Below are 14,245 nucleotides of genomic sequence, written 5' to 3' on the forward strand. Positions count from 1 at the left end.
TATATATAATATATTAATATAAAATATAAATAATAGAATATAAAATAGAATATAAAATAGAACATATATATATATATATAAAATGTAAAATAGCTTAACTGCATTGTGCTCTATACTGCATTGGTCCTTATGGAAATATTTCACATGTAGATGATGGAGAGAGGACTTCTAGAAAGTGATTTGTGTCTTTATCAGTCTGAGCAGTCTTGAGATGCCCATCTCTCACTATGGGCTGTGTCAGGTCAGGTGGCCTGGCACGACATGGAACAGACCTGTGCCTGTAACACAGGTGATGCAAGCACCTGCTGGAAGACAGCTGCTCTTGATGTGCTTTGCCAAGACACATCGTTTCTTGGTGTGGTCATCGTTTTTACAGAGTGCTGCCTCTCAGCAGGTCAGAATTCAGTTTTGTGCCTGGTCTATTAATGAACTCATGTTGGTAGAAAGGGCAATGTTTTCTTGTGGGCCTACAACCGTCATTTCCCGTGTGTCTTCAGACTGCCATAATACAACAGAATCATTCTGTCTATTCACAGCACCCTGGGAGAAGGTGTGGGAGGGTTATGGCACTGCTCAGGGAAGACCTGTGGAATTGACCTCCTTTTCAGTTGTGTTGAAATTATGACAAGCTTGATAGGTACATTTAAACTAAACATTATTCTCTTAACCTAAAGCAGATTTTCCACTTTTTTGCTCAGCAAATTCTGTGGCATGCTGCGAGATCAGTGTATTAGCAAACTAAGAGTCACAGAACTTTCTGTAGAATTCCAAGTTGTCCCACACAAATAACTGTTATCACAATAAAGAAGTAAATCCCAAGATTTCACTTCCAGATTTACTCAACATGTATCTTCAGTATCCCTGAACTCAGAAGTGATTTTTGTAGAGAACTGACACAGCTTTTATCTAGTGGAAAAAATTTATTTCTCGAGCAGCCTATAAAAATGGAAAAATATAATTGCCTTAATGGCTGGTGCAGCTGCGTTACAGGAGCTGTCTTCAGAGAATAAATAATTTCATTGCCACTAAAATATTTATATCCCTTCCCAAGCCTTCAGTTTGATTTTGTTTTTCAAACAGTATTTTACATTTGGTATGCTTCTGTTTTCTTCAGCACTGTAGGTATCATTTCTCAATGATAGGATAGCAGGTCAGTTTTGTGTTAGATACTTAGGACTGGTTTGAGGAGTAAGGTAAAGAATTTGTTTTAGAAAACCCAGGTCAAAGGAGAGTCAGATTGCATATATGCATATCACGACTAAGTTCAAAGATTCAGATCCATCAAATTATGCACAGCTATCGCATTTGTATGTGTGGAAGTGTTATACTCTTCCTTCCCATCCGCTCCTTGCTGTTAAGTGAGACTGCAGACTTGCCATCTAGCACAAACATGTTTAAATGTAGTATCCTGACATCTTTTTTATCAAGATGCATAGTTGAGTGAGTACAAGAATTGTGATGTATGCATTGCATACATCATTAGGGATTTAAGGCTGTCCGTAACCTGCCCCTGAGAAACCTTGTGCCAGTTTGGAACCTAATTTTATGACTATAAAAATGCAGAAGGATAAAACTTAAAAGCCTGATGGGCTAGACAAATGCAAAGGCATTGGAAGTATTGCACAGCCTTTATAAAAAGAGACCAATGTCCAGCAAACTGAGTTTGGTTGGCTTTTACACTCCAGCTCCTAAATACAGCTGACCATGGGTGTATCTGAGAGGCCCCTGATAATACATAAAGCTACTTCTCTTTCAAAATAATGGAAAAAAACCCCCGCTGTCATGGCTGGGTCTTGGGGGCCTGTCTGACCCCCAGTTTCTGCTGGCAACAAGCCCAGATAGACATCCCAGGGAGCAGAGCCACCATCCGGGGTTTCCAGGCAGTCTCCAAGCAGGGGTAACCCTTAGGAGCACAGGCAAAGGCTTCAAGTGAGCAGCTCTTTTAGAAGCGATTTCTGCTCTGTGATCAGCTCTGTTCAGCCCAGCCAGCTCCCTTCTGCCACCACAGACAAGAGATGGGAAGACCATAGGGTGTTCCACAGAAAGTCTTTAATGCAGACTCCAGCGAAGGGGGCCAGTGATGATCTAACCACTGAGCTGGGCAAAAGCTGGGTTTTTTATAGGAAAGGGGACAACCAGGAAGGGGACCAATGGTCTGAGACTGGAGTAAGATGACCAATAGTTAACAGGGAGATAACATGGGGTTCTGAGGCAGGAAGGGGGTCACAGTTTAGTCACCATGACTAGGCAATTGTGTCTTATCTTAGGGGGCAGATCTCCAGGGAGGATGCCTGTCAGGCTGGGCTTCCTCCACATCCAACAACAGCAAACCCTCCACTTTCTCACTGCCCTAAAAAATAACTGAGCAAAATCCAAGGTCTTCAAGATGGAGGTTATCAAAGCAAAGGCACTCTTACATATCTGTTGTGCTGATGTTCCCAGCCTTTAAAATCAGTAATGAAGGAGATAATTGTGGTGATCACATCAAACACTTTTTGGCTGGTTTTTTTTCAGTCTCCTGATATATACAAATGAATCCCCATGTTCAGATCCTGCAGGCAATTAGTGTACTGTTAATTTTACTGACCTGTAAGGTCACTTGTATATTCACAGCAGGAGCTAGATGTGATTCCAAATATATTTTCTGTCTTTATTCTTATCTATCTTATCTATGCTTTTCACAAAATATTGGTAGAAGTGCTGCAAGCAATCATCTGAGGGGCTGTTGGTCTGTGAGCAGAGAGTGTGCCAGGGAGAGCTGAGAGCACACACCATGGGCTCTCCAGAGGGGCTGGTTCCTCCCTTTCAGGAGATTATCAAGTAACTCATCTGGTATGAGAAACAAATGGATGTAACCTCTGTATTTCCAAACAAAAAGGCTTTAAAAAAAAAAAAAAAAAAAAAAAAAAAAAGTTAGAGTCTGAAAGCAGCTTAAATGTATCTATAAGCAAAAAGATTATAAATAGCATCCATAAAGCTGCTTGGAGCAGCTGGTTAAGTGTTTTCCTTTCTGTGTGCTAAAATTGTCCCACCACGGAAGGTTTCTAAACCTTGTCTATAAATTCATCACCAAAGAAAAGTGGTCCTTAGGAGAGAACATTCTGTGAGTCATCATAAGCCTTCTCTTTTGTAGTACTACATCTGTTTCCAAAGGGTTGTTTAGTACTCTCATATTAAAAAATAAAACCAACTGAATTTTATCTGAAAATTATAAAAATGTGAACATTAAAAATCTCTTACACTTAGTAAAATAACGCTTCTTATTGCAGGCACATGCACTCTTAATTTGTTTATACTTAAGAGGAAATTGGATTGATATCTGTAAGGAAAGATGGGTCAGTAAAAACACTGCAATTTGATGTATATGTGGTGCAGAATTGTAGCTGCACTTTTCAATGTGTAATTCTTTAATGAGAAACAAAAAAAATTTCATGGAAATTACTTTTCTCTCCTTCTGCTTCACACGCTTGGTTTCCATGTTCACTGAAAATGTAATTAAACAGTTTTATTTTCAGATTTATTCCAGAAAAATTTTTTGAAAGTTGATTTAAAGAAAACCCATTGCATAAGTAAGCATCCAAAACCGTCTCCAATTTTTTCAAAACAAGTTAATGTACAACACCTGACAGTGCTAAAAGCAAAGTACATTTGTTTATCTTTGCTACCAAGGCAATGTAGGTTGCTTCCAGGGCAGACAGTGCTCAGCAGCGTGCACATTGCATCCTTTCTCAGGGAAAGATGGTTGAACACAGTGCAGTACAGTCACACAGGACTCAACTGGAAGCCAAGATATGTCCAGTTTGTGCATTAAACTGGGAAATACTCCCAGGTGCAGCTGTACCTTTGCGGACTTACTGCTAGGTTTGTCTCGCTGGTCTCTTTATTCAAGGCAGATGGTAGAAAGCAAAAATGACACAATATACCAGGGGTCAAGGAGACCAACCATCCAGCATTTTTAATTCAAAGACTCTACCATACATTTCTGCTTTATATATATTTAATCTGTTCTTTTCCTGAAGTATCATTTCTCCTGGGAAGATATTCTGCAGTAGAGACTGTCTGAAGAGAAATTTGCAAATACCTTTTGACCTCAGTCTAGGTGTGCAAAGTGTCCCTTTGCTGAGGGACTCTCCTCATTCCTGTTGTCAGAGACAGTCAACCTGGACACAAAGTTTTGCATCTCAGGGCAGCACTGTCACCTTGCTCATGTCCCTGGGGGTGGAAATAAGAGGGTTCCCTGTGAGACTCAGTTGTGGCAGTATTTAGCAGTTAGCATCATGTGTAATTGTTTCTGGGCTTAGTGTTTGCAGGTTTACAATTTCTTCTCCAAAACAGCATCCTTAATTGATGAATGGTTCAGCCCACAGGTATCTGTTATGCTTATCTGAAACACAGGAATAGCTAATTGTCCTGTAATGAAGAAAAAAAAAAAAAAAAAGAAGCAGCCTACTGTTTTTCTCTTGCTTAACCTATAGTGACTCAAAGACTCCATGGAAATCAGTGGAATTATGCCAGCCTGTTGCAGTAACACCAGCAAAAAGAGAATTTCCTTACAGGATTTTCCTCACTTTTTTCAGTAAATTTGGTGTACTCCCCAGCTTTGAAACCTACAGATTCTGTCCTTTTGCAAAATTGTGGAGAGGCATGTCCTGTTTGTCCTTTATTTGAATAGTGACACTAAAAGTGTACTTTCCATTAATTAAAATATATAATCATTATGTGGAAGCAAACTAAGCAATAAGAGATGATGGAACAGTTTGGGGAAACTTAGCATGCTACAGACATCTCATGCAGCAGTATTTCACACCATAACATTTTCTTACTCCATAAATATTTTCATCTTTCGTGCTGTAACTTGCATAAATGAATAAATGCATAGAAAACACTAATGATCAGCCCTAAATTAAATCTAAGCTCACCATCTTGACATTTACTTTTTAAAATATGTATGAGGCAATTCCTCTGATCTTTTTTTTATATACTTACAAACACATGCTTACAAGTTATCTGTGTTTCAGGGCCAAGTACAGTAATGAGTAAAGGCTTCCTCCTCCTACTGCTTGTTACAGTCGTGAGGGCTTGAGGATCAAGGTCTTAAATTCAGCTCAAGAGATTGCCTATCAGGAATAACCAAATGCTTCCAAACTTGGTCCCATTCAGCAGGAATTGCTACATGCCTTTAACCTTCATTCTCTATGCTTTGAATTATTACTTATTTCTAAAAATACAGAGTTTTTTCTTTAATTCCAGTTATTCTGTGAAGCTATTTATTCAAGAAAGGTTCGAGACATGTTAGAAAAACTTGATGAACTTAATGGCTGAATTAAAAGGACTAGGGTGAAATGTGGTAGCTCAAGTTTAACATCATACATACAGGAATTTCTCCCTATTACTGCAAATCCTTTGGTTGGACGGAGGAGAAAAAAAGCCAGCAATGTAGTATTCAGCCACAGGATAACTAATTTTCAGTGTGTTAGGACCATAAAATTGACTTTGTATGAGAATTTTCAAAGGAGTAACAATGCTTACACAGTGCTTTCGATCCATATTCAGAACCAGAAAACCAGGAACAGGTGCAGAGAAGACCTACAGGGACATCTGATGAAAAGATCTTCAGATATCTCATCAACCAAAATTATTCTCTTACTCTATTAAATTATTTCTCCAAAGATGGAAATCATTTTGGATTGAATACATTACAAGTATTACATGTATTATAATGAGAGGAACAGAGTACTATTAGAAAAGACCTGCTGGTAATAAGATCTTCGTCTTTGCTGTTAAAGGAAACTATGTAATAAATTTGGTAAGTTTTGTTGTTTTTTTTTTCTAGGCCATCTATAGATATTCTGTTTAAATTAGAGGAGAGAAAAAATAAATTAAAAATAAACACAACTTTAAGCAAAGAACATGACCTATGAAAGTAAAAGTAAGATTTCTTCTTCTCTGTTTTTCAAAGATAAAAATATTACCTGATCCTTGAAAAGAAGTCATCAGGGCAGATAAATTACATGCCCCATTCAGTCACACAGTTGTAAAGGTGCAGATATTTGACTGCAGTGGCAAGTAAAGGTCAAGTAAAAGCATAACTTATAAAAAGTGGAGTCCAGAGAGTTTGTGTTCTATAAATTCAAACATTCAAGAGGAAGGGTTTAAACCTTACAGTTGTGTGTGGTAAAATATTTACTAGTATCAGAAAAATAGCTATTTTACTTACCTCTGGGTATATAGGATTTTTAATATAAACACACTTTTTAAAAATATGGCAAATCAATTTTAGTGTTTTGTTCATGGTAGTGCATACTAGACTTAGGCAATTTTATCAGAATACCATGAGTTTAAAATTTTCATTAAAGTCTGTAGAAGACTGCTTTCATTGAAAATATACTTTATATTTTCCAGGTTTGTAGCTTGCCAGAACAACGAAAAGTGGGGGTTATTTCCAACCTTTGAGCATATTTCAAAATTTCATAGCTGTCTCCAAAACAAGAGGACATTTCTTGTTTGGACTCTTTGCTGTTATTCTACAAATATCAATACATTGGAAAAAATGGAGATGTGGTAAATATTAGATTATTTGAAAAAGAAAAGGGTTTTTTTCAACATCACTGGAGGCTGTGGAGTAAATGCAGAATGTTTCAAGACTTAGGAAGAGTTGCAGAATTTGGTTCTGTGAAAGCTGTATTTACTGCTTTCCACCTATGGTCCCTGCCTTGCTCCCATTACCATGTCCATCAGGAGGTTTAAAAGCCATGAGTTTATTTGTGTCTCCATACTCTTACAAGTTTAAAGGATGAGATCATCCCTGTTCACAGGGGCAGGGAGCTGAACCATGCCTACACTGTCAGCTGAGCATGGCTCTGCACCCCAGCCTGTACACCAGGCTTTGCAGGCAGGTCTCAGATTCAGGCTGAGTGCCAGGCTTTGGCAAGCGCCTGTGCTTCAAGCACACCCACCACAACAGAGCTCACTGGAACAGATGGAGAGGAGAGGGACCAGACAAACCAATCCACCATCAAATGTCTTTAACCAAACACAGGGTGTGTGGTTTTTACACATGAATGGATACAAAGCATATGGAGCTCAGTACAAGCTGAGCCTCACTGGAAATGACCTGTGATTCTTTGTTCAAGGTCTTAAAGGAAGTTTGAATATAAAAACTTTAATGCAGTCCTCTACCGCTGAACCATTTTCCCCTTCATCCTTCTGCTCTTGGTATCTAAATTCTGTAACAACCTTCTGTCAGATTTGGTGTTCTTTCTTTCACTGAGGTCAAGAGCAAATCTGCAGCACAGAGTCCTGAGATGCTTAATTTGGAAGTAGTTGTTACAGTTGTCTCAAAATGTACACAGGCATTAGAATGAACTGAAGCAACTCTCAAGCTCAGAAAAGCCAATGAGCTTCTGTGTGGACTTCCAGAATGATGGCAGCTGCAGGAATGTGCAGGCCATGGACTGAACTCTGGCCCGAGCTTAAGCTAAGTGATCAAGACATGGATAAATGATGGGACATGACAAGAGAAATTGCTGAATTGCATGACAGTGTGAGAAGCTGACAAAAAATTCAGAGAGCACTGTGAAGTACAGCTGGATCTTGCAGAAGGTAAAGGAGGTGGTATTTGAGAAAAGATTGAATTCCACAGGTAATTGAAAGGGAGTACTGGGGGACGTTTTTTGGGCAACAGTACCTGGGTAACCCCATCTGTGATACCATATGAAGTTGAGATTACCTAGAAACACCAGATTTGGGTACCAATATAGCAAAGCTGGAACCAGGTGGGGAAAAGTAATTAGGGGTGAGTAGTTTATTTGGGAGGAGGTAGCTAAAGTGAGGTAGAAGTGTGGTGACAGGGAGGATGAAGAACAGGAAAAGGGATAAAATGTATGCAGCTGTGTAATCAGATCTGTTCCTGACACTGGCTGGGGAGTAATTGTTTGCTACAGTCTAACCAGGACGTTAAATCCAGCTTGTCTGGCCCAGCCACACAAGTTCAACATGCCCCTGTGGGGTGAAGAGGGATGATAAGGGGAAGCTTTCCTCTTTGGGCAGAGGAGCATGCAGATGGACAGATGAACATTCTGGTCCTGTCAGGCCTATGCCAGGCCTATCCCAGAACTGATGGCATCACCATCTACTCATTGCTTCCTTACAAAGCACAGAGCAACTCACATTATTGCCACAAACCATTGCAATAAAGAAGTAGATGGGGTTATAGCAGAATCTCCTTTCAGTAATATGTTAGCAGAATGATGATGATTCTTTCTTTAAAAATAGCAGTAGTTCAAATAATACGTCACTGGAAGGATCGTATCCAAGTTAAACGATCATCGACTCTTTCATGCAAATATGTTATTACAATATGTTTCTTCAGAAATTAATATGAATGAGTATACATGCTGTTTCACTTAAACAGATTACTGCAGCCTCCCCCCTGGATCTCAATCCTGCACAGTTAGCACAATATTTCCTTGTCATCTGTTTGCTTAATTTGCTCTGTTTGTTTCACTGTTTATTGGTTTTGTTGCTTCTTATTTTATTTTCTGCCCTGAATCACTGCCCTCTTTCTCTCTTCTTTTGCACGTGACTGGATGACGCTTGATGAAGCAAAACAGCATTTATTACCATACACAGTTCATTTTCCTTTTCCAAGAGAGAGACATGCACTGAAGCAATTGGTTCCCACTTCTTGTGTTTAAGCTAGGTGGCCTTATAGCCAGTGTTTATGAGACAATGGAGGCCTGCTTTTATTGGAAAAGCTTTGTTTCTTGGTTGGAATGAAAACTGAAATTTTTTGCAGATACTAACATTTCCATACCATATGTCTCTGAAATGAAGCTGTGCAGACGAAGACCACTAGTAATATAGCATTGCTTTAGCCTGTAAAGTTTCCTGCTTGGTAAAGATACCCTTTTTGTACCTGAAAACCATCTATGAAACTCACATATTCCATGCCTGGGAATTAGCATGTAAGTTGAGCTTCCCAAGAAGTAATCTGTGCTATGCAGATAAATATAATGCAATAAAATACTTTGCCTCCTCAGCACTTCTGCCTGCATTACCCAAGCACCTATTTTTTGTTCAAAATTATAAAGTACCTAGTTCTTTCTTATACTAGGAATGGTATCAATTTTCCTTCCTTAAAAGCTAAAAGGCAGAAAATATATACATTGCTATCTAGACAATACAAATGGTGTTCCCTTCTGTTTGGATCAGCATCTGCTGTAATACAGAAAACCATAATGAAGGGCTCAGGAAGTTTTGTAAAGTTCCCTTTCCAGATATATCCACCAAGTCTCAGGAAGAAGCCCAGTATTATTTATCTATCTTGATTTTGTAACAGTATCGAGTTACAGTTAAAACTCTTCATTCCAGTAACAGAGAAAAACATTAATGCTTTATTACTTCTTAACCTTTTGACTATCAGAATTTAGTGGAGAAAAGGGAATGAAGCAACTGATCTTTCATCACAAATGGTATCTGATGGCATTTTGGGAGTTGACAAGAGGCTTCCATACTGTAGATCTTTTCAGATGTGTCATTCAGCCTTAATGAACCACTAAAGTGCAGCAACTATGGCAGCTTGTTCTCAAGAATTGTAATCCCTTCTCTCCTATTAGGAATGGATGCCTGTAAGTGGGGATTTATTTTCTTTCCTGTTTTTTCTGTAGGTATTTGATTTATAGCATATCACTTCTTAAACTGTGTTTAAAATACTTGTAAAGTCTTTGTAAACATACTTTTATTAAATTCCATGGGAGAGCAGAGATCTGATTAAGGTTCACATTAGTCAGGAGAATAAAACAATAAGAAGGATTTTCCTGAAGGAAATGAGGAATTTACATAAATCCAGTTTGTGCCATGTGATTTCATCAGGAAAGTTTCATGAGAGAGAACTGCTAATTCCATCAGTAAAGGAGTTGTAGATGTGCTGCAGAATAGTTTCTTTGGATCCATCTGGTCTGTTCACAGATGAGTAAAACTATGAAGTAAATGGGAAAAAAGTAAATGAAAAAGCCAAAGAAATAAACGAAGAGGTTTTAGTCCCCATTGGCATCAGGGAGTATCACCCTTCCCAAGGCCATGTAGCATATTCTGCGTTTCAAAAGCAGCTGCGTCATTTCTTATGCTGTTCCAGAAAAACATAAGGGGTTGATGGAGGGGAAAAAAGATGTCATTGCATGTCAGTGCTGGCCAACAGCTGGTCACCCATTTTCCTCAGACATAAGGCTGTCCCTGGGGACATCGGCCGTCTGGTTTCTACTCTTTGCTCACCACATTCAGTCAGTTCATTTACTGAATCTTGTGTTCTGCTCTTGGCAAAGGTTTTCAACTGTGTTTACACAAAATTCAAAAGATCTCACTAAGTCCTGGCTTTAAATTCCATTAGTCTAATTACTAGGGGTAAATTGAAAGTTTGTCATGGTGGATATAAATTTCTACATTAATTTATACAAAATATATCCCATCTTACTGTTTGTTTAGAATTTTTTTTAAATAGGGTTTAAAAAGAAAAAAGATTTAGAGGCATCACAGTTAGAAAAATAACCTTACCTGCATAAATCAGCAGACTGCTGACATATGTGTCTGCAGGCAGCAAAACTTTCCCTAGGTATATATATGATTACTTGCTTCTTTCTCCTCAACAGCTCAGCATAAAGGATGAGAGGAGACCTCACCAGGGGGTAATCCTGAGTGTTTGGGGTGCAGCTGCCATTTATCAACCACATTAGTACATGATCAGATGGATTTTGTTGGCTTTTAAATAGTGAGTAGTTTGCTGAATTCCTACCCTAAATTCAGTGGGTATTGCATAGCATTTAAGGTAATCATTGAATTTCTTTAATGTGAAATGTAACCAGAAAAACTACAAAGCTGAAAAATAACCTTAGGACTATGGGTTTTGACTGTAGATATCTGAAGTAAAGCTAGATTTCCTATCTGTGCTTTGTTGAAGAATGCATGATTATCCACCGACTAGCCAGCCTACAGCAATGGGTGTTAGCAGATAGCTCTCAGGAATCCAGTGTATTCCCACATCTTGCATGCACAAAAATTGAAAGGGCTTTGCCATAATGGCTAAACCATCTTTTAATAAAATGCTAAAATTACCATGCTAAACTGCTTGCTATGAGCTCTCTAGCAGCAGACTCAGCCTCAACTTGAAGCATTTCCCAACAGTGTGTCAAGTGATCAATCTGTCACAGCACCAATACTTTCCTCTCTAGGGCAGGCTTTTCGTCTCACTGGAAATGACAGAGTTGCTGAGCTAATCAAAGACAGTTTACAGTGATGTGAATTAATTCAAGACCATACCTAAGTGATATCCGTTCCTTCGAAATTCCATTACAGCTGTGTAACACATGCTTAGCTACTTATTCATTAAAATCTGGTTTTTATATGTTGGTTGTACCAATCCTTCCAGAAATGTCTGATGAATCTTTATTAGCTACATCAACTTCCTAGGCAATCATTACTTCTTTATTACTTCTTTATTATTTTCTTCTTAATAGCAATTTAATACTGCTGTTAAGAAAGGAAGAAGTGAGTAATGGAAAAGAACATTACTGTTGTATGTATGATAAATCAAAAGCATCTATTTTCCTTTAAAAGATGCAGCAGTTGTAGTACTCTATGAGATTTATTCCTTTCTATGCAAGCTCCAATACAGGAGGTTAAATTTGGCTTGGAAGCATAGTAATTTCCCCTAAAATTTTTGGTCTGCCAAATTATAACAAGACAGCTTTCAGAAATCTTTTTTCTTAGTCAGAAATCATTTTTCCAGTAAGGTCAACAGCAGCCACTGAGGTCCACACCTGTGGGTACATCAGTTTTGCAGCAGTAACTTGGAGTCTAACTGGACCAAAAACTTTAATGCCATGAAGGAGTTGGAAGGCTTGAGACCTGTCTACAGGGAAAATGCAGCAGGGGTGAGAACCAAAACTGAAAAGCTGAGACAGAAAGAAGGATGAGAGGCTAACCAAGGGGAACAAATGTTGATTGTAGAGAAAAGACTAAAAATGAATAGGGGATAAGGAAAAATTATTTCCAGAAACACGTAAGCCATTTCAGAATTCTGAATTTATTAGTAGTGCTTTCTGCTGAACTGGCAGTATTTAATGCTTACCTATGTATGCATTAAGGATTATTGCAACAAAGGTGAGTCCTACCAGAGCTCTAGCTGCAGTTCACTGAAGGCAAGACCTGGTGCTTGGGATCAGCAGCAGCTTGGGAGCCTTCCTAGAACAGTGAGCCAGGAAGGGCACGCTCAGCAGTGCTGTTTCTAGTTGGCCAAATATCTTCTCAGTAGAGTCAGAACCTTCAGCAAAGTAGGAGAGCTCACAAGATATTTAAGGGACAAACCTCTCAGTGTCAAGGGAAATTCTGCTGTTTAAAATTCCCAGATAATATAGAAACTGTAGGTAAAGAAATTGTTTAAAAGGCATTCTGGCTAGTGGACGGAACTGTAGAAATAAAGATATGCATGATCTCCAAAGTCTCTTGGAAGAGACATACTGATTATCAACAGTACAAATTAAAAACTCAAAATGTAGGAAAATGCCAGAATTCACATTGGCCACGTAAAGTTATTTCATCCTTCTTGTGTATGCCAGATATTTTAGTTACAGGATCATCCCCTCTGTGGTCTGCAGCATCCCATAGGTCATTACAGATGGTCATTGAAGAGTCATTCAGTTTCTTTTTTCCTGTTTGCAGAATTATGTCCATTGAGATCATAGAATCATAGAATGGTTTGAGTTGGAAGGGACCTTAAGGGTCACCTAGTTCCAGCCCCCCCTTCCATGGCAGGGACACCTTTCACCTGAACAAGTTGTTCAGAGCCTCAACCAACGCGGCCTTAAATAATTCCAGGGATGGAGCATCCACAGCTTAATAATTGCTTTGTTCTGAGGCAGATGTTCAGTATGGAAGATGTCAGCCTGAATGGTTTAACTCAGAAGGAGTGAACAAAACATTTGCATAGAAATGGAAGGTCAAGTTGACACTGATCTGTAAAGAGCAAATCATCCCATGGACATGCATTATCCAGCAGCAAGTTTAGAAGCAGAGCTCCAGCTCACCTGACATTCTGCAGGTGCTGAAAAAGAGCACAATTACAGTAGCTATCTGAACCTAACTACTGTCCCTTTGTACTGCTGCAAGGAGTCTTAAAGTGCCAATTCTATTTTCTGTTATTGGCAGTGATAAAGTCATACGAGTTTTTCCTGAGAGCAAGAGGGAAACGCAGATCCTGAGGGCTGCATTCAACAGGCTTAAGGTGAGTTTGATTATTTTCGTCTTCTTCTACTGATCTTTTGAAGACTGTAGTGGGTTAACTGACTTGCCTTTCATTTAGCACTTCAAATTATTTTATTATTTTATTATTTTATTATTTTATTTTATTATGGAAAGAAGTCTTTGCCCATTAAATTCCTAATTTACCAATAAAATAGCACAGGTATTGGATTCATCATGCCTGACAAATTTATCACTGATTTTCTTAAAGTAATACAGGTACCACACTTGTAAATTTTCTTTCTTTGCTCTTCCTCTTCTTGCTAACATACATATTTGCTTCATTATCTGCTCAATGGTGTTATTTAAAACACTGAGTTAATTCAAGTTGTGAACACAGAGAGGAATATGAAAATGGCTTCAGATTCAGAACCTCTCTGGCAGAAAAATTTTCTAGAGGCAGTTGACAGAGTGCCTAGGATAGCAAGCCAAAATCTTTCTTTCATGGCCTTTCCCTGCAGATATAAATGAAAGCAGAGGTGCCTCTGCAGCAGTGCAGCACAGGAGCACTCAGCAGCACATTGCTTTGCTGCAACAGGGACAGAGGCAGTCTTTCCACGGCAGTCTGTCTCAGAGGATGGGGACTACCTGTAAACCAGGTCTGTGGTCCCGAAAAAAGGGCGGTATCATGCACGTGCACTGTCCCCAGGCACTGTGGGAAAGGGATAAACTTCATTAATAGTTACCAAAACAGCCTAACTGGAGGAGAATCAGGGATGTAACAGCTTGATCAATATGTTGAGTGCCACAGCATTTGAAGCATGTGCAAAAGCTTTGGGCTGCTCACTGCCTTCAACTCCAGTAAACTATGATGTAATCATAGTCTATGATGTCTGTGATGTAATTCTAACTCTCTTGTTGAAAACTTACATAAATGATTGTGTTCTCAGTGAGAAACAAATGAAGATGCACTTAATTTTCTAGTCCAATAGTTCACATCTGGGATACAAGT

At 38.8% G+C, this 14,245-nt stretch overlaps 1 protein-coding gene across 2 annotated transcripts in view; it reads left to right on the plus strand.

Moving 5' to 3' along the window:
* The window catches only part of CPA6 (carboxypeptidase A6), an 80,035-nt gene that overhangs the window by 23,075 nt on the left and 42,715 nt on the right, over window positions 1–14,245 (plus strand). The window contains exons 1-2 of one of the 2 annotated variants that reach the window (XM_088058060.1): window positions 10,652–10,765; window positions 13,201–13,276. In XM_088058060.1, coding sequence (XP_087914186.1) covers window positions 10,734–10,765; window positions 13,201–13,276 — 108 coding nt within the window. In that variant the 5' untranslated portion in view covers window positions 10,652–10,733. Of the gene's footprint in view, window positions 1–10,651; window positions 10,766–13,200; window positions 13,277–14,245 lie in introns of those variants that run through there. The other variant, XM_005517417.3, reaches the window with a different exon arrangement.

This window comes from Pseudopodoces humilis, chromosome 1 (assembly GCF_049639895.1).
Source record: "Pseudopodoces humilis isolate 2021_Gansu_Grassland_sample_001 chromosome 1, ASM4963989v1, whole genome shotgun sequence".
Taxonomy (NCBI): domain Eukaryota; kingdom Metazoa; phylum Chordata; class Aves; order Passeriformes; family Paridae; genus Pseudopodoces; species Pseudopodoces humilis.